Source organism: Cyclopterus lumpus, chromosome 19 (assembly GCF_009769545.1).
Source record: "Cyclopterus lumpus isolate fCycLum1 chromosome 19, fCycLum1.pri, whole genome shotgun sequence".
Taxonomy (NCBI): domain Eukaryota; kingdom Metazoa; phylum Chordata; class Actinopteri; order Perciformes; family Cyclopteridae; genus Cyclopterus; species Cyclopterus lumpus.
The window spans coordinates 7,586,001-7,611,758 of record NC_046984.1 but is presented as its reverse complement, the minus strand read 5'-3'; the positions used below and the strand labels follow the sequence as shown (position 1 = coordinate 7,611,758).

Below are 25,758 nucleotides of genomic sequence, written 5' to 3'. Positions count from 1 at the left end.
AATCTCAGGACAACGGATGCTTAGTCTCTCAGTCTTCTGTCTGTAATGTTTTTTTCTTGCCTCTGAATGGTAAATGGATAAATTAGAACCAACGGAGATCCTCACTGAGCTAATGTCAGCTGGCCTGCCCACTCACTCATTCGCTCACTCAGTCTTTCCAACTGTTGCTAATAGTACTCTCCATGCACATGACGGCTAAGACTGTTTGGATGTTACCAGAGCAACTGGCTATTCTATTTATAGCTATTAACAAAGCTAGATACCAGTTGACGTGTGTGGGAGCTTATAAATTAAGAATAAGCTGTGCACATACACAAGTCCACAGTGATTCTGACAGACTGGATTTAGACTTCCATAGTTTCCTGTGTGTTGTACTTGACGGGCCTTGACGCAACGACACAGTTCATCACAATGGGACAAGCAGCGATAAAAACAAGATATATCAAATATGCAAAACATTTTAGGTCTGTGGGAAATAGTCCTTCTATAAAGAGCTTCTACCCTCCTTCTCTTGTTTGAACCTTAACTCTGCCTTATTCATGTTGACAATCAATACTTCATTTGTGTTTTCAATGCATCTCCCTTCTCTCTCTCATTGCACTCCCTTTCATTGCAGTTGACCCAACAAGTTCTGTGGACGATACTGGGAGGAACCAATTCTTAAAATGCCTGTGGCAACATCCAGCTCTGACTCCAGTAAGTGGCTTTGTCTTGCTATGGTGTGTGCATGTGTGTGCATGTGTGTGTGTGTGTGTGTGTGTGTGTGTGTGTGTGTGTGTGTGTGTGTGTGTGTGTGTGTGTGTGTGTGTGTGTGTGTGTGTGTGTGTGTGTGTGTGTGTGTGTGTGTGTGTGTGTGTGTGTGTGTGTGTGTGTGTGTGTGTGTGTGTGTGTGTGTGTGTGTTTCAGTGAGAAAGATATCGAGAGAGAGAGACAAGCGAGGAGATGTTGAATGGTTTGTGGTTATTCCAGCACTCGGGACATGTATCTCATCTCCAGAGTTCTAATGTGACTTAATGAGCTGGCTAATGGAGCGCTAAACCTCCAGCCTTAGATCAGTCATGCCTCGAAGGATTTGCTGTACCCTTCGCAGCCCTCTACACATGCACGTCAAATCTGCACTAGTGGCCAGTAGTACAAATACACACGAACATGCACAAAAATGTATTTTATTATAGATGGATGACTGATGATGATCAGGTCGGCTGTAGCTCATGGGGATGAGTGGTCGTCCCGTAACCACAAGGTGCTCCCCGGGTGCTTCACTGCAGCCCACTGCTCCTTATTTAACTAAGGATGGGTCAAATGAATTTTCCCACGGGGATAAACAAAAGTACATTTCTTTCTTTTTCTTTTCTTTCTGAAATAGTACAGAGGGTTAAGTGATCTGCTGTCACCTTTTGAGTGTCTTCCATTTGTCATAGTTAAAGAAAAGAAAGATCCAATTTAAAGTCAATCTAAATGCTGTAAAGACATTCTGGCACCTGACAGCTCCGAACAGTGCACCTTGTGTTGGTTGCACTGGATGCCAGACCTTCTAAACTGGTTGATCAAAAAATACATGTGACTATTCTCTCAAAGCTAGAATCTAAGTAAAATTTGGTATCACATTAATGGACTTCTTAGTTGGCATTGTATCAAAGTGAAATTTTAGATGTTTGGCACTGATGTGAAATATAATTATGCTGCTGTTACAGTGCTACATTTCAACTTTCATATTAGTCTCTGAACTGGCACATGTCCATGCTTCTATGCATTTCCTCTTCACTCAGTGCTGAGGGCACTTGATCCAGACACATAAAAGATTGAAAAGCCACAGCCAGATGTCTGGGAAAGTAGGAGTCTCAGGATATTGGGTAACAGAGGACCAAATCTTAAACTCAAAGCTTTATAGTATTCCTTCTTGTGGTAATACATCGCACAAGTCAGCTGTTTGATAGAGAGAGAAAAGCAGTTCTGAGGATAGTTTCTTTTTTGTAATGATCTGTCAGTCAGTTTTGATTTGTACACCAGCTGAGGGCTGAGTCTGGAGGACTGGCATTTTTAGTAACACACAGTAAATTGGTTCTCCAAACCAATTTATGTCTTTTCTTTATTTATTTCAAAAGCAGCATTTTCAGGAAGGCTATTTTTGCACATGATGGGAAAAGGGTGAGAGAAGGGTCAGTTTTGATTTTAAACAAGAAGATATTTTCAACTCCTGTCGGCTAAGGGATTCTTCATAAGCAGAAAGCACACATGCATATTTGCCAATATAGAATATTTCCCTTCACTGACTGTATCTGCAAGGCTGTCTGTTTGTACGTGTGTGTGTGTGTGTGTGATCTCAGTAATAGAGGGTTATCACTCATATCTGTGTCCTTTCCCCATGCACCACCTCCTTGACCGATCCTCCTTCCTACAAGCCGCCAGCCTTCTGCTGCTCTTTCCCCCTGTTAACCCCCACAGGGAAGCCTGGAGTGAAAATCGCCCTGCCTCCTTTCTCCCTCCTCCTAGAGAAAGCATCATACTTTCCCCCATCCTCTCTTTGTTCACACAACCCTCTGTCGTCTCCATTCATTCATGTGAAGGAGAAGACGCTCAGCCAGGCATAGCTTATACACATTCATGTCAAGACCAGGTGGAGAGGGAGGAAAGAGTGAGGAGCTGTTTGCCAGAAAGAGGAGAGAATCAGGTAGAGAAAGAGGTAGAGAGAGAGAGGTAGAGGTAGAGAGAGAGAGAGAGATCTCTCTCAGTCTGCCTCAGATACAGTATTGGGTGTGTGCACTGTAGAGAGGTGCTGTTCACCATGGCTGGCAGCCTGTTTGGAAGGCTCTCCCTGGAGGAAGGGGACTCAGCCAACTCCCTGGAGGGCCTGGAAATCAAGCTGGGGAGAGAAGGTAAGAACACAGGTCCCTACCTGCTGGGTGTGTGAGGGAGGCAGGGTTAGTTTAGACAGAGGACTTCTGCAGCTATATGTTGTGTCACAGGTTAGGAAGGATATACGTGACAGAAACTGTGTGGAAGCTGTTAAAATGCAACAATGCAATATGCAAATGTACACATTGGTGGTTGAGGGCTATTTGGTGTTTTAAATTTGCATTGCACCTGCTCCTGATGTGCTGGTTCAAACCTCCTGAGTGTGATGAAGATGAGCAGAGACAGAGTAGGACCCAGGGCAGCATGTGATGTACAGGAATATGAGGCAGCAAATTACGAAGACAAGAAAGGAGTCAGCAACGTGCCGTGAAAACATCACCACATTTTCTTTTATTTAATTCACAGTAAGATGCCTTATGGTAAACTGTGAGCAATAACGAGTGAGAGTTGGAGGAATGTACTTTGAGATAAGTAAAGAAAGCGAAAAGATAATAAGTAACTTAAAGATGAGCAGCCTGTTTAAAAGTACATATTTGTTGTATTAGATGATAAGGCACTGATAATGTTAGCTCACACAGTATGGGGTTGGAAGTACCATACATTCAATTCATTATTGATGGACTTCATTAATACTGCATGGGGTTGCATACTACACAGTAATATGTTATGAGTCCATATCTATTTATGGTCTGTGTTGTGGATGCATCTATTTGATGTGGTCATGTTAAATGATATCAGATGCCTAGTCTATGTCACACAGTATACCATGTTGCAAGATATCCTCGGCTCTGTAATGTAGCTTGACAAGACAGCGGTGACAGACATAATTAATCAATTTTTTGTCAAAGCATTTGCATTCTGAGAGAGAGAGAGAGAGAGAGAGAGAGAGAGAGAGAGAGAGAGAGAGAGAGAGAGAGAGAGAGAGAGAGAGAGAGAGAGAGAGAGAGAGAGAGAGAGAGAGAGAGAGAGAGAGAGAGAGAGAGAGAGAGAGAGAGAGAGAGAGAGAGAGAGAGAGAGAGAGAGAGAGAGAGAGAGAGAGAGAGAGAGAGAGAGAGAGAGAGAGAGAGAGAGAGAGAGAGAGAGAGAGAGAGAGAGAGAGAGAGAGAGAGAGAGAGAGAGAATTGTACATTCATGGAGAGTGGGTCATTCATATGCAACATTGTTCGCTTGAGTGTCAGACTCACAACCTTCAAATAACTCTGTGGCTCTCTCACTTTCACCTTTTCTCCACGCACGTACACACATTCTCATAATACACAGTTTCTCTTTCCAATGAACCCTCACCCTATCAGAGGAATATTCTGTGTTCCTACTGGACTAATGAAGCCGTGTTCAAACACAGATGATGGATCATTGAGTACAGAGTGTTGGTGGGATTAGGCTGTCACAGATAATCGCTGGGTTTCAAGAGAATGGGACAATTTAATTCAGTTCCGGCTAAGGGTATAATGTGGTGACACTGGCAGTTATTTCATCCATATTTCCCTGACGATTTCTGTTTTCTCTTTCATTATCTGCTGCGAGGAAAATAGCTGCACACACACAGACACACAAAGTCAAAATGTTTCCTTCCTAACAGCAAGTTCAGTCGATAAACTGTCTGTGTTAGTTTCTCCCAAAACTTTACATGAAATTATCCCTCGCCCAGACTCTCCGCGGGCTGAGGTGTAATAGGAGCTGCTGTCCATTTGCAAAATGTCATCAAATATCACAAAGTGTTGTCTCCAGCGGTGACCTTCAGCTAGCTAATAAGGCGATCCAGCATGCGCCCGTATCACACCAGCTTGAAACAAGCATCACCAAGGAGATGGGATGCCTTAAATGGCAACTTTAAAGTCCCTTGTCCTGCTGATTGGCTACCCAAGAGAGAGGATTACAGTTTTCAAAAGTCAGAAAAATACCTTCAGCTCAGCGTCCGAGTTGTAATTTCGAGCTGAAGATATTGAGAATTTATGACGCCGATAATGTCTCCAACTCTGTGAAAAGAACTGCAAAAGTGTCAACTAATACAATCAATTCAGGTACTTTAAAGGTCATATATATAACACTGGTTTGTGTCTATTACTTGTTACATAGCAGCTCCAAATACTGCCTGAACACTCCTAAGTCTTAAAAACAGTTGTATGATTAGTACAAAGAGTTTACTGACTTCATGTAGTTTCCAGTATCGCTCCACCCAACCTCAACCTGAGCAGAAGACTAAGTCAAGACGCACCGATCGATTGGCCACAGGTAAAACCCAGCCGGTTGTCAACTGATTGCCATGTTTGCTGTCAAATTTGAATCGTCGGAAATTGGAATCAGCAGTTCAGACTTTAAAGAAAATGTGGAATGTGACAAGAATACTGCATTTGGTGCCTCTCTACTAATCAGCCATAAGTGAAAACACCTGTGTGATGCAGGACCTTCACGTTCCTTCACAGAGTATTGTCTTAGTTTCCTAATGTTAAAAGTTGACCCACAAGGTCAACCTTGTAACTGTTTTTAAACATATCCATCTGTCTCCAACTGCATTTGTACAGTAGAACATTATAAAATTGCATTGTTTGCTGTTCATCCTTATGCTGACCAGATGAGAGAGCTTTTGAAAGCAAGCCTATACAAGCCACACACACACACACACACACACACACACACACACACACACACACACATACATATACACACACACAATGATAGTGTGTAATAGTTGTATTCTCTTAACCTGATGCGCCACATGGTTTGTTACACAGAACCATCTGAAAAGCAATCATTATAAACTGTCATAAAAAGGGCAGGCACTTTCAAAACATATTTTGCAGGTGATTTGATGAACCATCTGTCAATCAAACTCGTGCCAGTTGGGAGAGGAGTGAAAACGACTTTTCCATTGAGAAAAGCCTTCAGTGCCGTTCTTTGCTCTTCTGTCAATGAAGAAAGGCAGTTGCGATGTAACTGATGCTATTGCAGCATCTCCGCCATTGTTGTTTCAGACAAACAGTCCTCTCACTCTTGTCTCTGACACCTAAGCCAAAAGCTCCTGACAGCTGATTGGTCCCTGCTCGCACACAAACACATTACGCATTATTTAAAGCCCGACTTGATGGATTTTTGTGTGATATGCAATCCAACGATTTCTTATGTGATCTTGTGTCATTGCGAGAATCCAGCTGCTGTGCAAGATAAGTATTCTGTATGCTTAGAAGAAAAGCATCAAGGATCAAGCACAAAACAGGACAAATAAATCATATACTACAGTCAGAAATTATGAATCGATATGGTACACAGAATGGAATATACTCCAATCCAATGAAATTCTCCACCACGGTCTTAGACGTTCATCTTTTGCTACCTGAGGGACTATGATAGTAATTATATTATGCTGGAGAGCAGGGAGCAGAATTATATCTAATCAAAAGCTTAAAGTATTTAATAATGTCTGTCAGGGCCCGAGAGTATTTTATGACATAGATGTGACTTTTGGCATTTTTTAATTGTTTCAGTGTCATCCACACCATGCTCTTCTTCTCTGTCATTTTAATGGAGTGACAGAGAAATAAAACTGTATGAACGCCCAAGTGTTTCCAGGAAACATGAGAATATCAATGAGTTCTTGGGGAGACGGCTGCTTAGAAATCTGTTGGTGTTTTCACAGGACAAAGCGAGTGTTATTACTGCCGAGTCGCCCTGCACACTAAAAAGCTTAACATTGACCGTACCAATTGAAAATACCCTGATTAATGACTTGCAGGTCATGGCCTCGACTGACTTTCAATTTTCTTCTCTGTGTAATTCTGGCTATACAATCAATTTGAATTCCATTTTCAGCACTGAAGCATGATTTGTAGTAGAAACACGAAGATACATATTAGGTACTTCACAATATGTTGTTCCTCATGTTGCTTTGAGAAGTCTTCTAATTCAGGACCACCAGAGAGAGTTTTGTGATGAACTGTGATTGAGAATCGTTGAGAGAAATCATATACAAATCGCATACACCCAATTTACTGTTTCAGTAAAACAGAATTACTCACCATCATATTTCCCACCCCCGCATCGCACCTCCTCGAGGAGAGGCCTGTACTAACGCTCATGGTCATCTGCGTAGCGCACCGCAGCTGATCATAAGCCCCGGTTGTAGAGAACGATAACATCAAATTTGCTTTGATATCGTAATAATGTGCATATTGGGCAGGTTCAATGGAGGACTAACCAGTCCCATGTTCTCCAATCGGATGGTGGAGATGATATATGAGGATTACGCACGGCATCCCTCACTTTCTGTCACGGCATTGTTCTGTTGTTTTTTTTTGGTACCCATGCGCATGTAAATACTCTCAGCATTATCCCACGAATCTCTACATATCTGTGTGAATTGTCCAGTTGCCTTTTATGCTTTAGTCTGCTAAAATTTCAAGCCAGCATTTACAGAGAGGCAATGTTTGAATGTTGACTGTGGCGTAGTCATGACAACTTTTTAAATTGCGGCCCACTTCCTTGTTTTGGTATAGGCTTTCACACCTGATGCAAACTGTGCCCAATACACATGATCCATGCCAGAGAACACCTTTCCAAGTGGAGTACCGTTCACAGCGTTCACACTAATACAACAAACTGTACTTTGAGGTCAAGTGTACTCTGATTTGGGACTGGGGTCCCCGATATGAAAGCACCCACAGTGTTTTACGCTTGAGAATATCGCAAAGCATTGATATTAAAGTGGCGTTAATTGATATGTTGTATCAAATGACGATGTGAAAATAATGTGGCAATGACAATGTCGCTTGTAGTGATGAACCTCAAAAGAGTTATGACCCAAATCTTCAGCGCTAGAGCTTTGTAGCATATTTCAGTTAATTTAGTTGTCAGCTTCACTGTTTTGGTTCTGTCCCCCTCATAATGTCGTTTTTGCAGCAACAGGAAGCTGTTCTAAGCGAAGAAGGTCTGAACACCCACCGGACATTATGCTGCTCGGCACAGAACGGCAGACGAACAGCTAAAGAGTCCCTCTGGAGTTGGTCGAAACCAAACACAGAGGACACCTCCTGTGCTAGTTCATGGCTCTGCTCGTTACCTGTTCATATGTAATTGTGCTTCTTTTCTTCCCACGATGCGTCTGGGTAGAGCATTTACTGTTGAAAGACAGTTTGTTTATCTCGATGACTTTCAGCGGACCAGACTGCTTTTATTGGCAGAAAGTAGAAAGAGTGAGCTGCACACCGTACTCCTCTGTGTTTACATCCCCATGAGGATTCAGCATGGAGCAACAGCAACACAGCCGCATCTCCCACATCTTTTCCTCCATGTTCCACCCTCCCTGAGCAGCCCTCTCCATCCTCTCTGTTTCCCTAACCGCCGCTCCATAGCAACAGGACAACCTTCACTAAGTGCTGGCTAAGAGGTTCATGTTCCCCCGCTGTGCTTGTCCACAAACAATAACAGCCAAGATTGTTCGGCTGCCTCCATGACATTGACTTTAATTGTAACCCTCAAGTTGTGCTCAGATGAGACTTAAAGAGACAAAAGCACCTTTTATTCGGGGCTCCTTATACATGTGCTCTGCTGTCACCATGGCAAGCAAGCTTTTATTCTGCTAACCTTTGTTGAGAGGTGATGCAAGAGGCCACCACAGTGTGTTGTTATAAAGTAGCATTTAATCACTTTTTGTTATTGTTTTCTCTAAAGCTTAAATGGCAGTTTTCTTCTCCAGTTATTAACTATTGTATGTACCATCTCAGTCTCTTGGGAACTTTTACATTTCTGTCATGATTATTTATCTTCTCTACTGGGACTCCTCTTTATTTAGTTAACCCCTTAAATGCAGTAGATGCACTGTATTGAAGTAACATTGAAACATTTCCCTGGAAGAGCACATGACGTACATGTAGCTTGTCTGCACAGTTGGGTCCCATTTTGTTTTCATAGGCCGCCACCTGCTAACTGGAGTCCTCTAATGATATCAAGTTACAGTGTGTAGTATCAGGAATTTAGATTCACTTGAGCAAAAAATTACTTATGCCTAAACTCTCCCCTGTAAAGGCTCGGGATGAAAAAAAAGTATATTGTTATGCAAATGTTTACATGCAATTTGTATGCTGAAATGAGACATGAGCAGATGAAAGATCAACACTGTTAGTGATTTTGTAAAAAGAAAATGCAGTTTGGCTGTGCGTTTTTATATGAAGTTTATGCAGGTTTTTTCACGAGAGGATGGCTTTGACAGCAGCAGTATACACGATGAAATACTCCACCAGAATGCTGAAGAGAAAGTTGCTGTTTACAAAAAAAGGAAATAGCATCTTAGTTTGACCTTCTCCTGTCTGAACTTTTGAGCTGTATGACCAATCCTAGGCTGTCTTTGCTTTGATACTTGCCAGTTAAAGTAAGAGATGCAACTTTATATAGCTATATAGAGAGAATAAAGACAAAGAGACCAGAGAAGGAGGGCAAGTTGGATTTTTAATGATCTCTATGAATAATAGAAGGACCCCAGGCATACTCGGCACTAGAAAAAATGGCTATTATTCTCCGGTTCCTTTAACACCTTCTTGTGAGTCCTCTGTGATGTTCAAGCAATGTCACTATCACAGAATAGGAAACGTACAACAGAGAACCAGTGAATTTGATCATATTGTCTGATTGGGGCTCAAGTTAAATTGGAGAGGAGGACATGATCAGTGGCATTTAAATGTATTGAGACAGCATGGGCATGTGAGAGAAACTAATGTAACAGTGAGTAAATGAAACAAATGATTTTTAATGATCACCCCCTTAAACTGCCCCACATTATCTGAGAGGCGGTTGTTGTTGAGAACAACATATCTATCAATGCACGTGAGAAGAAAACAAACTAAACAATGGCCACACGTCTACTCGAAGCAGAGATAAACTAACATTGTGAAAAGTGCCGATGTGACAACAACGCCGGTGTACAGTTGCGGTGATTAAAGAGAATTATGTAGGGACCCGTAAGCCGAGCCTGCTGGTCTGGTATTCTCTGCCAGGCGCAAATCTGGCAACTCTCCTGCTGGAGCAGAGCCGGCGTTTGAGGGGGAAAAAATAGAAAAGCAAGTCTTCACTGCGGAAGACGTGCGTAATTTTTAATTTCATTAACTTAATGTTCTTCCTCTGGCCTTCTTGCCTTTCATGTCTTTCTGTGTTTTTAATGCGAGTGAAAGCGAAGATGAGGACAGTTGTTCGTATGGCTGTTTGCACATTACACGTTAATGTGAATGTGCACGTAGAAAATAATTTCCTGCTCAATCCCAAAATATCTATTACCTCATCACTCTTCTTTAAGATTCTTTACTAAAACAACTGCCACTGTTCTTCAGAGCAATATAAACATAAATCATTTGCCAGCTTCGTCACAGACCTGAGCTGCACACAGAAACACAACGGTTGTGTTTTCACAAGGACTGCCACTGCCACTCTCACTGTCCATATTGTTCAATTGAACAGCATCAATGAACACACTTGTTGGTGGTTTCTCTCTTCCTGTGTTTTCACTCCTCTCTATAGAATATCAACTTGAGCTACAGGCTTCACGTCAATGAAACCACTGAAAACAATCGTGGTTCTCTGGGCTAGAGAGACATATTCATGACTCCCTCAAATCTCAAAGACAAATGCAAATTCTTCTATTCAGTGATATTCTGTAAATCATTGGAAACTTAATTCACCGCGATGGAGGGCAGAGCCCAGCTTGAAATATCTCAAGCAAAGTTAAGAAATGTCCCATCTGTTTCAGCTTGACTTTGTGTTTAGTGCTAATAAGCAAATGTTAGCATGCTAACACGCTGAACTAAGATGTTGAAAGTGAGAAACATTCAACCCTCCAAACACGGTCATTGTGAGCATGTTGACATGGCGGTATTAGCACGTGGCTCAGCGCCCTGCTGTTCTTAAGAATAGCCTCACAGAGTAACAAGCATGGCCACAGACTTGTTATTTATTGGCTTTTGTGCCATTTGTCACTTTTAAATGCGTGAGTATCTGTATAAATGTACCTGGACCCGACCATCAATCTCGGCATTGGGGCCCATTTGGGCACCATCTGTGCAATTTGAATTTTCTCATGTACCAAACTATATTTCACTTGTATATTACTTATGGTGTTCAAGACATCCAAATACAGCAGTCTTTGGCTTTAAAAAAAAAAAAGTTTTTCTTATCAAACTAATCAACAAAGGAAAGCAGCATTTGCTGACTGTAAAGTGCTAAAGCGATTCATGTTGCTGTGTTCTTTGGTTCATATCTCACTGATGCGTCTGTGCAGAATGATTTTGTAAAGATATTTAGAATCTGTGTTAAATCGTCTTGCTTTTTGCTAGTTCCGAAAACGTGCTGAGTGGGCTGACTCCTGACAAAATTATACAAAGTTCTGTTTAATTTGATGTATAACATCAATATATTTGCTCATGTTTATTGTAATTCTTTACACAGTTTAACCATAATGTGTAAGTGTCACCCCAATTGGAGGGCAAGGTTTTTAAAAGGAACAAGGGTCTTTAGTTTAGTGCAGGCATACAAACTTATATAGATGGAAGAAATCATAATCATAACCTTTCTTTGCAAACTCGCGAAGAAAGGTTTATTCTCTTAGCAAATTTGTTGTTGTTAAGTTGCCGTGCGTGATCGCGAGAATGTGTGTGTGGGAGGGAGAAATTTGGGAGTGGTGAAAGAAAGATACTGTCGTTTCTGACAGACATAAGCGGGTGGTGAAATTGCTTGGGAAAGGATATGATCCAGCTCCCATCCCTCCTCCTTCCTGCTTACTTTGCCTACAGCCTGCTCTCGTTCAGTCACGTAGTGTGAACTACTGTACATGTGTTCTCTCTCTCTCTAACTGTAGAATATCTTCTTTTTTTCTGTGTGTGTGTGTGTGTGTGTAGCCATGCATCAGGCCTTGGACACATTGAGTGACAGCACAAGCTCCACAACTGCCAATGACCTGGACCTCATCTTCCTCAAGGGCATCATGGAGAGTCCAGTGGTGAGAACAACTTTATACTGTTAATGTATGTGGAAGTGTGTGTGTGTGTATGTTACATGCAGTAATTCAGACATTCAGAGCTTTTCATGTGACTGTGTCCAGGGATGGACAGACTGATAGATGAGTCAATTAGAATCCCAACATCCCAACAATACAGGCTAGTTATATTTAGTTGGGCACATTTACAATTTAAATGCATTTGGTTAAATCGCAATGCAGTTTAGCATTTTGCCTGAACATTGAAATTTGATTTCAACATGCCTTATCCTGCATTTCAATCATTATGTTTTCACAGAGATTTGCATGCGTTATGATACGTTTTATAGCATTATTACATTTAAATTTCTGCTTGCAATTAATTACCCTCAAAAGATCAACTTAAATTAATCAAGGACAATTACATTACCATATTAATGGTCTTGCTTCATTTTTTTCTCATTAGAGCTTTCTCAAAAGAGACTGACTGTCATTCTGCACAGGCAGCGAAATTCAGATAAAAACCCAAATTCAACTAAGTTACATTTATTTTGTATAGCCCAAAATCAAAAATTACAAATTTGCCTCAGAGGGCTTTACAATCTGTACACATACGACATCCTCTGTCCCAGGACCTCACATCGGACACCTTTTTAATGGGGAGAAAAAAAGGAAGAAACCTTTGGGAGAGCAACAGAGGAGGATCCCTCTCCCCAGATGGACAGCAGTAGATGTCATGTGTACAGCATGAACAACATAACGCAGTTACAGCACATTCAATGCTTATGACAGACAGGATTCACATAATAAGAGTAGGCATGATGAAAAAGTAAAAAAAAAATAACAACATCAGTGGATATAGCGGAATAATAATAATGACAATAAAAGCAGCATTGGTATTTGCAATGCTAATTGCATTGCAACTAATAATAATATTAATATTAATGATAATAGCAGTAGGTGTCGGGCAGGACCAGGGTCCAGACATGACCACGATCCATGTAAACCCGTGAGGCGATGTAAAGGTACATTTCATGACTTTTCTCTGCGGTTTGATGTGGTGAAACTGGATGTTCGGATGGAAGCTGACATTAAGAGGGTTTTGATTTTGAAGCTCAAACTATTTATAAACTATATACAAAAATATTTTTGGGAACTTATTTGGCATATAATTATATTTAGCTGAACAACACAGAGAAAACATCTGTCTTTTTAAGGGACTGTTGACATTTCTACTGTTGCCCATCTGTCAGTCATTTTAACGAGGCAATGCAACATTTCTATTGCCAATCAGAGCAAAAGACTGAAATAGCATTCAGTGAGCAGCACAGCTCCCCTTGACATGTTTGACAGGTTGACAAGCCCCTGTGATCAATGGGGAATCCAGGAATGAATGGCAGCCATTAAGTTGTACACATTTGTTTTCATTCCCATGCTGTTTGAATGCTTAAGTTGAATAGGTTTATTTGGTTCATAATAATGTAATAAAATGATTCACATAAGATTTTGGGTGAAAGGTTTCTTTCAAAACGAAGAAAAGGACAAGGTAAATGGGAGCACAGATTTAAATGAATGTGGCAACAATCTCCTACTCGTAGTTGTACATCGTCCCGTATAGTGGCAGAGGAGAATACATGCAGTCATCCTCAAATACACACCGCTAAAGCACTTGTATCACAGCTCTCCAGAAGGATGGACAGGTTTGCCATGCTAGACATACGTGATATACACATGCCTTGTTCTTTTTTGTCCGCAGCATGTTTATTAGAATAAACAAGATACATTTTCAAATCAGTGTTGCATTTGCACAGATTTATCTTGGGCAATTGCCCAGACATTGGATTAAAGCTTTGTCCTGCATGGAAGCAAAGCAGGGAAGTTATTCCAAGAGCACTCGGACGTGGCTGGCAATTGTCTTGTTGTTTTGGCTGGTCTCAACAACTTTCGCCCCAAAATAATAATGATAAACACAGGTAAACAGTAAACCCAAATACGATTAAAGAATATATTCACACTATTCGGACCTTTCAAACAATATCCACCATCTGTCTCTCTACGATTCTGAAAGTTTCAAATATTCGTGAACAAAGACACAGTTGGATTTTATTTATAGTTTTTGCATTCAAGTATATGACGATGAACAAAACATTTATAGTACATTTATTAATAGTTAAATAAAGCTATGCTGCAAGGGGGTTCAATGAGTTTAAACAGAAATGTTTTCAATAAAACAAGTGAATTATTCTTGTATAGAGCTGATTTAGGAAACTACAAGCAGCTGTTTCACCACAACTAATGGACCTTTGACCTTAAAACTCTGTTCTAATTTAGACTAGCTTGTGCATCAGACAGCTTAGTTGAATTACTCAACCTTCGGCACTCAAGTGAGTAATTACATTTTGATTTGATCCAAAAAAGAGTTCATAGTTTCATGATTGATGGAATATCATCCAAACCTTTGTTCTTTTTGAGCCGTGTATTCCACCTACTATTTTTCTAGTATTTCAGTTTGTCTTTCAGTCATGAGCGTGTGAGTGCACCTGAACAATATGTTCAATTATGTTGGATTTTGTTTTTACACTGAAACAACACTTAAGTTCACTGTCTGCGTAGAAGCAGGTATTGACATTATTTGACTTAGTTCTCCTTATGAAACAATCCCAACTAGTTCTCCATAGACACATGGAGGAAAGAGATGAGGTAGTTATGGAGAACAGCAGTTTGAAGTGAATGGAGAAGAGTGAACGAGCTTAGCAGTGGCAGAAAGGGTCTTTCTCTGGTGTCAATGCCTTCCCCTTCCCTTCTTGCCAAGAGCACAAGTTCACGTAACTTTTGAAAGTGTGGACATTGGAGAGTACACTTCTGTTCACTGCAAAAGGATGCAAGGAGAAAAGTAGGGATGCAGTTCACATTGTGTACTGAAATTCATTCGGTGCCTTTCCTTTATGCTGTCAAGAGTCATTAGTATGGATTACCACATGTATCTTTCGAACTTTGCACAGTCGGTGTTAGCCGAGTTGCACTGAGGTGGTCGCCCTTTGTGGCCATGAGGCCTCTCTGACCAGCGAGATTAATTGGTCTGCTGGGCTTCATCTCAGAGACTCAGACAAGAACCAGAGGTAAAACATTGGCCAGTCTCATTCAGTTATTCAGAGGCATTTCTGTTCAGGAAATTTGGAGATGGACTATCCTCAGGGAGCTGTAGGGAACACTGCTTTCAGCAGTACGGGAGGCTTCTTATGCAGAGCCTGTTCTGCTCCTTTCTACCCCGATTTCACTCTGTCAACTTGTTTTTGGTTTATGTTCACTAACAACTCCGGTTGATTTCCTGTGTGTGTGCATGCCGGCATTTTAATAGCACACTACTGGTATGTGTACTGGATGTCTGTACTGGCTGTCTGTGAGGTTTCTCAGAGACATTGTATTGATGAGCATTACCATAAAGATTAGTCTGCTGATGCAAGATATAAGTAAAGACGCTTTTCTCAACGATGTGAACATTATTTCCAAGATGACCCCTTGGTGGATCTATAAATGCTTAACAAGCTATCACTTGTGTAAAGGACACGATAACGGGGAGACGGAGCAAGGGTCTGTGCTTGTGTGCAAATGGCATGGGGACTTCAGTGAACTGTGCTGATTGCACCACACTCACAACAATGACGCAATCAGCCCAACCTGCAATTCTATAATGAATCTGAAGGATGAATCAGCCGACAATGAACAGATACTGACAACAGGGGCTATTATTATGCAAGAGGGCTTCCACAGTGCTCGATTATTATCAGCTGTGACTGTGGCACTGACTTAATGCTTGGCTCTATATCTGACGGAGCAATCAGGACTATTGAGACCTTTAGGACAGATGAATAAACTACAATTGACTTATTATCTGACAAGCGGTCAAATCTTGACATTTCTGAACGTACGGAAACAGACATTGTGTATAAAATCTTTGTCTTCACATGCTGTATTGCACTTAATTTGTTATCTTTTTAATGTACTCAGCGCTCATCATGGAATAACAGTCTGCATTAAAAGAAAATCATAATGCACTGGATGCTGAATGATAGATCGCAGTCAAATGCAGTGTGAGAAACTGTCTATTAACTTTCCGTTATTCAAAGGGCAATTTGTGATACCGACTGTGGCCATAAGTAAATGACAAGATAATGGCACATCATGCTAAAACGATAAGTACAAAAGAGTCATACAGTTAGGGACCTGACTCACTGATGTCAGTTCCACATCCATACCTAACATTATTTAACATGAGCCATCATCTGGTCATACTAGACCAAGTAAGGCTATAGTGGCAAATCCCCTCAGTGTCCTGATTCAGCACTTGTGTTTTTATTGCTAGACTTCCTTTAAGTAGTATTACTTTCATCTGCCACCATTGATGACCATTGGGAACAAGATTGATCTAATTACAGCACAAGCCAGTGAGCTTTAGCTACAGATGTGCTACCTTTTCATATTGGAGAAGAGAAGAATGGCTGACTAAACCAGACATCCATTATATATGTCATGCAGATGCAGAACATATGAAACTGCTTTGTTATTTCCTTTTTGCCTTCAGAACAGCAGTGCTCATTAAGCCTTTATAGCTGATATGTCTAGGGGGACAAGGAAGATTAGTAGTGTCTTGTCATTTTAAAAGGCTCAAATGTCAGTACTTGGCAGAGTAATTGTTAAATTAGCAGTGTCAATGATATAGTTTATCCACAACCTGAAAGGCTGATATAGTTAATGAAAACATGCTCATTTTTGGTATAATTAGTAATTTTATAACACATTTTAAGTGGTATCAAAACAGACACATGCCTCGGAAACTGTGTCCATGGCTCTAAAAGCTGTGTAATCATATAGACAGCTTGCTCCATCAGGTTACAAAGAATTCTGCCAAAAGAACAAATAAACTAAGTCCTTCTGGCGCATCACTGAATCACTGTGTTTAAGCCCATGTGCAAATAACATTGAGTGTGTGTGTGTGTGTGTGTGTGTGTGTGTGTGTGTGTGTGTGTGTGTGTGTGTGTGTGTGTGTGTGTGTGTGTGTGTGTGTGTGTGTGTGTGTGTGTGTGTGTGTGTGTGTGTGTGTGTGTGTGTGTGTGTGTGGTAAAGTGTACAAGATGAGGCTGTGTACATGCAGGCAATTGAGAATATCTGTTTGTGTGTATCTGTGCACCATATCCTGTCCCTCTTGGCAGAGTAGTCATCAGTCCCACCAGACAAATCCTCTGTGGGAATGCCTTGACACTGGATCTTCAAATACAAGATGTATTGGTGTACAGCTGCAAGACGTGCAACTGTACATGCCTGTTTATCTTAAAGAGTAGCTATTTTAAAAGAAAATTAACTTTCATCATATTTCAGTATAGAAATCTCAGGACATTTATTTGCAAAACAATAAGATGTACAACATAACCGAAATATCCTAAACCAAAAATGAGGGCCCATGAACCTTTCCCGTCGAGTGCATGTTGTATCTGTGACCTGGTACCAGAGAGATGGAAGCCATATCTAATAACCACAGACCTCTGCGTGCGTCCACGGCAGCAGAGAAGAAGAACGTGAAAAATGAAACATCCCTGTAATATTGATGTTTCACAGCAACATACCAAAAAAAACTACCGGGTGCAAGATTTGACCCAAGTTTGTGCTTATTTTTCTTGTTTTTTGTATCTTTCATTGAGGATGTATGAGTGCAGTCTGTGTTGCTCTCAGCAGGGGTTGGCTTCAGATTGCTGTTTGTAGTCTGTTATCGTGCCCTTTTTGGTGTGAATGAATACACAATAAAAAGTCCTGCAGAAGTCAGAAAGCATGTTATTATAATTCAGCTAGGTGCATTCACTGCTCACTGAGCAGGTGCTCTAAAGGAACTAGATGCCATAGATTCCTTTCCTGAAAAACTGGTAGAGGCAAATCAGGGAATCAGCAAATCCTGGCACTTATGCTAAACCTGACATAACATCCGTTTTACATTCATTAAATCCCAGGCCCATGAGCAGTTTGAGGAGCCCAAGCTCGAGGCTGTGAGGGAGAACAACATGGAGCTGGTCCAGGACATCCTCAAGGAGCTCAACCCGCTCACTAACAGGAGCCTTGCAGTGGAAGAGCTGGTCCGCATCCTGAAGGAGCCTCACTTCCAGGTCTTGCATCTCACAGCAAACTGTAGCTTTAATTAACAGGCACTTGATTTATTTTCACGGTGATGTTCATGCTTAATGATGCATGTTGTGCCAGCATGGATTAGATTGATATGGAGCTAAATTATTTGTTTCAGTCCATGCAGTGACTGACAACTTGTTATCATGTTACAAGTGTGGGGGGGGGAAACCTGTTTGTCAATGCCATCATCAGTGTTTGTGTCACCTGCTGCTCTGCTCACAGTCCCTCATGGAGACCCATGATTCGGTGGCGTCCAAAAACTACGAGACACCTCCCCCCAGCCCCTGTTCCTTCATGGATGCAGCCCTCAACAACCAGCCTGTTCCCCCAGACGCAGTCAGGATGGTCGGCATCCGAAAGGTGTCTGGCGAGCACCTGGTAGGTCTACTCAGTTAATGCACAACCCATGATTGTAATCAGTGAGGCAGGAGAGAGCCCTCCTGTAAATTGTGAGCAGATACAATGCTTTAATTAATGGGATGATTTGTGTTTTAGAAGCAGCACATGCTCTCAGTTTAATGAGATTTATTTTGTAGCATTGTTAAAAAGAGAAACAAGTCCGATTTAAACTGCCTTGCAGCACAACATAGGGGGGATTTATCTGCAGCACCGTAACAAGTTGTTGATTAATACCAGCGATAAGGTGCACTATTGTCTCACTGATCACACCAACTGTCTGCCAACTGTTAGTGGAGTCACTCATAGGTTTCTGAATTCATGTTTCACACTTTACAATGAAGGAAGTTACTAGTGTCACAAAGTCCAAATGTTATAGCATATGTGGAAACTGACTGGGACAAATGAGGAGCACCAAACTGACAGCAATGTAAGGTCAAAAAAGCAAACTCACCCTTAAATGTATCTTTATTTGAGCCTAAATATCTTCTTAAGAAAAATATTTTTTTGCAGGCAGCATCTGGTGGTCATTACAGTAATTCCAGGATCCATATTCCTGCAGCAGCTTCACCACTCATTGAAAGGACTGTTGAATTAATTTATTAGAATTATACTGTTATTGTTCTGATGAGTTCAAATTTGTGTTGGTCTAAAATGTATTTTGTGTTGTTTGAGTGAAGGTAACCCACTCAACAACTGATTATTGTATTTCGACTGTGTGTGCGTAGGGAGTGACGTTTCGAGTGGAGAATGGCGAGCTGGTGATAGCCAGGATCCTCCACGGTGGCATGATTGACCAGCAAGGTCTGCTCCATGTGGGTGACATCATCAAGGAGGTGAACGGCAAGGAGGTGGGCAACGACCCCAAAGTGCTCCAGGAGATGCTGAAGGAGGCCAGCGGCAGTGTGGTGCTGAAGATCCTGCCCAGCTACCAGGAGCCACACACACCAAGACAGGTCAGCTGGGGGAATATACACATCAAAACAATCGTCACAAGCATCTGTTTCTATGGTATATTTCTATCTATATATATATATATATTGTAGTGTCACGGGCTGTCGCTAGGACAGGCTAGCCTTGGGCGGTGCCAAGAGAGAGATGAACACAGGCACGTCCAAGGGTATTTAACAAAAGTCCAGGTTTATTTCCCATCCCACCAGCAAGGTAACATTCAAAAACAACAAAGTATCAAAAAAAGGTCCAGTTAGATAACACAAAACATCCCAGAGGAGAAAGTGGTTAATTAACCAAACAAAAACTCAATCCTGGTGAATCCAGGCTACGAGGTCCTCTCCCTTGTTGTCCTCTTCCAGGTGCTCGTGGGTTCACCTTCCGCCCTCTTTTCTCCTTCCCAGGTGCTCTCCCTTAAGTCTCCCAGCCCTGCCTCAATCAGGTGCCTTAAGCAGCTGCAGCTGGGTGAGCGGTGAGGCAGGCTGGGAGATGTAGTTTTTGCACTGGTGGCCACTCTGTAGCGCCCATCCACTACCTGTCCCCTTGTGATGCCACAATATATATATATATGTGTGTGTGTGTTCATGACAATGGATGCTCATAGCTCATCTACCATTTGTGCTTGTCTTAGTGACACATTGAGTCTCATTCTTTTTTTAAAGTAAAACACATTTCTGATCATCCATCCTGAAATGGATATTGTACTAAAGTTTTGATTGGTTTGAAAGTAAGTAAGTAAGTAGCACTCACTGCTCTCCCTGGCACTCTCCCTGTCGCCTGTAACCGTGTATGCTGTGCCAATAATCATATAGCTAGTTCTATAGCAGGACTTTGTAGATGACTTTGCCTATTTGCTGTAGCTGTAATACCTGCATCCCAGCTTTGTCACTTATCCAAATGTAGGGTCATTTTCTGCTTATACATAATGGATCAATAATTGAAGTCTCAAAGAACAAGAAAGGAAAAGAGAGATCCCACAGACTGCTAATGACACAGGAGTCCTTTTTATTTAGTTCTTTCCTCCTGTGGTTGTAAAGTTCACATCAGAAATATTATTTTTGTTTGTTGGAGATCCATTATTTGTAGGAAATTACTCAAGAGAGTGTATTAACAGCTGACATGAATAATGGTGTTGTTGTGGCTCTCCTCGGGTTATGTTAGGTAAGGAACACAAGCTTTCTACGAGCCAGATGAGTCTAGTCACACTGAAAATGTGACCCAGTTTAAAATTAGGGGAAATAAACGAGTTACGTTGCCTGGTGACGCCATTAGGATGGGAGGATGAAGCACATCGGAGGATGCAGTCTATGCAGATGGAGATGTGTTGGGCACAAGGATCTGTGACTGATTGGTCTCAGCAGTAGGGAAGAGGAACACTAGAGCTTGAAGAAACCATGCAAAATTAATTACTTACAATAGAAAACAACATATACTGGAACATATTCGACAAGGAAATTATGTAGAGCGGGTTTATTTATGTGAGATTATCACAGACCTACAAATGTATTTGAAGCATATTATTGCTGTTGGGGAAAACTATCAAACAAAAGTATGAAACAAGTGAAAGGTCTTCTACAAGCTGATGATTCATTATTAGCCACGCGATCAATGATGGTCAGTTGGTTTGTCCAGACTGAACATCTCAACAACTGTTGGATTGATTACACTGAAGTCGTTACACAGTAGTTTTCCCCTGTTAGCAGCAGCCAATCTGTCAGAAATCATCTGAAATGGCTTTCATAGAAGAGAACTTAACACCCACACAATTGAGGGTTATTCACTGAAAAGAGTTCTGAGTCGTGGCTCTTTGGACATTTCTACAGTCTATCGCTGAAAAGACCTTTGCATTGTGAAACCAGAGCGTCTTTACTTTTCCTTTTTGTGATATCATCCCTGGACATCAAAGTGCCCACTTGAACACTAAATAGCGACTGTCAGTTTGAGATATAAAAAAGTGATTTGCTTGTGCTCACTCAGTAAAGTGCTGTGTAGGTGCATGTTGTACTGTGTGAGGAGTTGCCATTTTAAGAGTTGTTTGCAGAAGTTCTCTCTGAATGTAATGCAGCTGTCTGTTTCACGACTGGAGCTTTGCCATCGCATGGAGACTCAATTCTGACAGCTTCCTGTGCTCAGACTGAGAGTGTCTGTCCATTACAGGGTGGAACGAGACACACACAGGACAGTAAGGGCTGGCAGCCTTTTTTTTATGCATCAGTTCAGTACGGGAAAAGGCGTCGAGTGCAAGGGGGGGGGATGGGATGGTTGCCATGGCTACAGATGTTGTATCTCTCTCTCTCTCTGAGTCTTTCTCTCTCTCTGTCTGTTTGTCTCTCAGTCTCCTTGTCCTGCCAGCGGGGGTTGGGATACAGGTTTGGTTTGAGCTGAAGCCTTGATGTCGGGAAAGTGAGCTGAGCGATGGAGTAGACTTTAAGTGCTCCAGGCTGTTTGGCTGTTTCATAGTTTTCACTTACTCGCCCAATCCATCTACTACACATCATGTACTGTTCATACACCAGACCAGAGGCAGCATTTATATTCATTCCCAGTCTGTTTATTCAATTAAACGTGTATCGTTCAATCTGTCTGTTTTGACATCCAATGCAGCAATTTTACTGACACCTTCCCTCTCTTCAACATCTTTATCCATTCAGGCTTTTGTAAAGTGTAACTTTGACTACGACCCATCCCATGATAACCTGATTCCTTGTAAAGAAGCAGGGCTGAGCTTCAACAGTGGAGACATTTTGCAGATTTTCAACCAGGAGGACCTCAATTGGTGGCAGGTCAGTACAGGTCACAGGAAATGCAACATTATTGTGCATCTATTGAGCAATTGAGACTCAGGGGTGTTATTCACCTGCTTGTCAGCTTGTTACCTCATTCTTTGTGTGCCCTCACAGGCCTGTCACATAGAGGGAGGCAGTGCAGGTCTAATTCCAAGCCAGCTGCTTGAGGAGAAGAGGAAAGCGTTTGTGAAGAGAGATCTGGAGCTTGTTACCACAGGTACACCTCTCAGCAGCATGCAGCAGAGACGAGAAGCCCTTCTCATTATGCAGATTTGTCACAGACTCAAACACAACGGCAACAAAGACAACATCTGTCCCTCTCCATATCATACAAGCATTTCTTATGGCGCCGGCCTCTCATCCTCTCCTCACCTCTCCAGTCTGTTACTCTGTCAGTGAGCACTGGAGAACTGGTAATGAGCATCGCTGTGACTCAGGCAGCCAGATTCCAGCTTGTGATTAAGCTGCAGAGTTTGACCTTCACAAGCAGTTCTCCCGAGAAGGAGAGCTGATTGAGGAGTGGTGATAAGACCCCCGTAAATACAAACATGATCAATAATCATCTCTTCTCTTATGAGATGTGGGGTGAAAAGAGGCTCTGCTCCTTTAGATTGATCTGCCCTGCTGAGTCCTCAGTAGCAACCAAACAGGTGGAGAGACACAGCCAGCAGCATGCCCTTTGCTTATGGAGGAGAGGAAGATGACAGCCCTACTGTACTGCCCTTGGACCCTGGGAAGGACACATCTGTTTGTTAGCACGCTTTTCACATATCATACCAACTGAGAGCATGATTTGAATACAAATAATTGTTATCGGTTCAATTCATATATTTAGAACAATACGTAATTATTTAGCACTGTGGCTGTAAGGTGCTGCTAACAAAATGAGCTGACACAGCTTGATAGGTTGATTTTTGATATGGAAATAAACAACTGATCTCATGTTTGCTTCTTTTCTCGTCTCTGTTCATAAGACATTCTGCCCCACGGGCTAGATAACCATACATCATCGTCATATTGCTCAAAGGGTCTGCAGAACGCCTTTTCACAGGTGTTCTCTGGCAGCAGACTGGTTGCATAGACTGATTCTTATTGGTGCACAGTGCCACCTAGTGGTATTGTTTCTCTAAATCTCCAAATAGTTTGGATTTATGACCGTGCAGTGCATTCCCTGACCTTCTGCTTGATAGTTCATCATTTTGACTTTGTTGAAGTGGGTGGCAGAGACAAGCATCCCGGTCTGAAGTTTTATTGAGTTTTTTTATTGCTGTCTTTCTCAGGTCCTCTATGTACTGGGATGGGTGGTAAGAAGAAAAAAAAGATGATGTATTTGACCACCAAGAATGCAGGTAACTCACCTCACAAAGTATAATATCACAGCCTGTACTAGGGTACAGAATAAATCCCTAATTACTAGTTTCTGACTAGAATTTGATCGCCACGAGCTGCGGATATATGAAGAGGTAGCCAAGGTCCCGCCCTTCAGAAGGAAGACGCTGGTTCTGATTGGTGCGCAGGGGGTTGGCCGTCGCAGTCTGAAAAACAAGCTGCTGGTGTCGGATCCCCAGCGGTATGGCACCACCATCCCCTGTGAGTGCAGCCATTCATCATCACATTAAAACATAAAGGACACAAACTCCATCTATCATTTACGTTTATGTTGTTGTTCCAGTGTTTGTTGTATTGTTTTGTTACTGTTGTTATTGTACGGTGTTTTGGTGCAGTTAATTTATTTCTTTGGCATGTTGGTTTGTGATCTTGTCTCTCGGTTTTGAAGTTTTAATGTTTTCTTTTATATACAATTACTTTTTTATTGTTTTATTTTTTCCTTCTTTTTGTGATTTAATCCTTGTTTTTTAGTGTCCGTATTTGCGCTGTGCAAATTATCTAATTCATCTTCTGTTTTTTATCCTTCAGTCACCTGCAGAAAACCAAAGGTGGATGAGAGGGATGGCCAGATGTACTCCTTCATGACCCGCAGCGAAATGGAGTGCGACATTAAAAATGCTCGTTTCTTGGAGCATGGCGAGTATGACGGGAACCTGTATGGCACGAAGATCCACTCTATACACGAGGTGATCGACACTGGAAAGATCTGCATCCTGGACGTCAACCCACAGGTAGATTCTGTTCCTCTGCCATCTAGACCTCTATCCATTAATTGTTTTCCAATGTAAAGTACTTCACTATAATTTCTACAATCAAACCGATTGCGTACAGCTGGTTGCTACTGAAGTCCTTTCAGGCTAAGCACACCATCAATGTTTATCAAAAAGGATCTCTTAATGATCAACATAATTTGTCGGAAACGCTCATTTTATTTGCACACATTAGCTTGATAGACTTGTTGGATGAAGATACTGCTGTTGCATTTAAATCCCATTCCCAACTTAATAATCACGTATGTGTTTCAGTATTCCCATTGCTTGCTGTGCAGTGATGCAGTGATCGTAAATGTTTTTTCTCTGAAGGCTCTTAAAGTCCTGCGGACGTCAGAGTTCCTGCCCTATGTTGTTTTCATTGAAGCCCCGGATTTTGAGGTTCTCAAAGCTATGAATAAGTCAGCAATTGAGTCAGGAGTGGTTACAAAACAGTTAACGGTAAGTGTGTGTTATTCGTCGAGGCTTTAAAAACGCATTCTCTCATTCATGTTATACTATGACAAATATGGTCATTATATAAAAACTGAGTTTGGAGCAGTTTGTTTATTTATTTACATTAGAGATTGATGTCTTTAAAAGGCAGTGGTCCTCCCATTAGAATCAACCAAACAGTTGTACCCTAAATAGTTAGACTGAAATGCATTCCATGAAAGATTATTGTATTGGTAATTAATAATAACTAATGTGTTGGATCTTGTCAGCATAGCAAACAGGAAAGTTGAAACTAATTTGATTTCTGTTACGCACCGCTTCACCGCTTTCACTGTTTACTCTGCTCTTCCATTCAAGTAATTGCCTGGTCATTGTATTTATTTATATCGCCTCTCCCTGAGATGTTCCCTACAGGACTCTGAATTAAAGAGGACGGTGGACGAGAGCGAGCGCATTAAGCGGGCCTATGGACATTACTTTGATCTCTGCATCATAAACGACGGCCTGGAAGCGGCGTTCCGAAGTCTACGGTCGGCTCTGGACAAACTGTCAACGGAGCAGCAGTGGGTTCCTGTCAGCTGGGTCTTCTGAAGGTCACCAAGAGCTTACCAGCAAGGTGCCAGGGCCACAAGTCAAAGGTCAGAGGACGGTTTGGCAGCTCCAGAGGGGTGTGTCCATACAGACCTTGCTGGTGGAGGTCTGTAGTGAAGCGCCAAGTGTCACGATTCAGCGTCTTTGTACAAGCTAGTGTTCCTCTGTTGAGCCTAATGTCAAGGTGTACTTTGTCAGAATTGGGATCATTTTATTGATATTTGTTGGGAAGGATTTAGAGTTGATTATGAGGTTTAGTGCAATAGTGTGAGTGAGTGTGTGTATGTTATAATAAACGTGAAACTAGACTTAGAGTAAAGAAAATGATCATAGTGCTCTATTGAAGGTTTTCGTTAAAGGATATTGAACTTTTTAGCCTTTCCTACGTTATGTAGTGTTATGTTTACATTGGATCGGTAGGACAGATTGGTGAAGGAAAGATACCAAATGTTTGTGAAAAAAA

At 41.6% G+C, this 25,758-nt stretch overlaps 1 protein-coding gene across 3 annotated transcripts; it reads left to right on the top strand.

Annotated features, from left to right (window-relative positions):
- The first annotated feature begins 2,785 nt into the window (after window positions 1–2,785).
- Window positions 2,786–25,295, top strand: mpp2b (membrane protein, palmitoylated 2b (MAGUK p55 subfamily member 2)). 3 transcript variants are annotated; one of them, XM_034558441.1, is made up of 12 exons: window positions 2,786–2,876; window positions 11,730–11,830; window positions 17,806–17,958; window positions 18,200–18,355; window positions 19,102–19,329; window positions 21,976–22,107; window positions 22,225–22,327; window positions 23,391–23,459; window positions 23,539–23,700; window positions 24,028–24,230; window positions 24,582–24,710; window positions 25,119–25,295. In XM_034558441.1, exons 1-12 carry the CDS (start codon window positions 2,786–2,788, stop codon window positions 25,293–25,295), a joined length of 1,704 nt encoding a protein of 567 aa, XP_034414332.1. The 3 variants fall into 3 exon arrangements, with proteins under 3 accessions (XP_034414332.1, XP_034414334.1, XP_034414333.1); XM_034558443.1 differs by lacking the exon at window positions 2,786–2,876 and adding an exon at window positions 14,495–14,506 and having other exon boundaries at window positions 11,732–11,830; window positions 17,815–17,958; XM_034558442.1 differs by lacking the exon at window positions 2,786–2,876 and having other exon boundaries at window positions 11,732–11,841; window positions 17,799–17,958.
- Window positions 25,296–25,758: the final 463 nt, after the last annotated feature.

Excerpts from the sequence above, each read along its gene's own strand:
- mpp2b (XM_034558441.1), top strand. The coding sequence starts at position 2,786 with ATGGCTGGCAGCCTGTTTGGAAGGCTCTCCCTGGAGGAAGGGGACTCA. Across the intron at positions 11,831-17,805 it reads GCATCATGGAGAGTCCAGTG|GCCCATGAGCAGTTTGAGGA; the intron begins GTGAGAACAACT and ends ATTAAATCCCAG. Across the intron at positions 23,701-24,027 it reads GTATGGCACCACCATCCCCT|TCACCTGCAGAAAACCAAAG; the intron begins GTGAGTGCAGCC and ends TTTATCCTTCAG.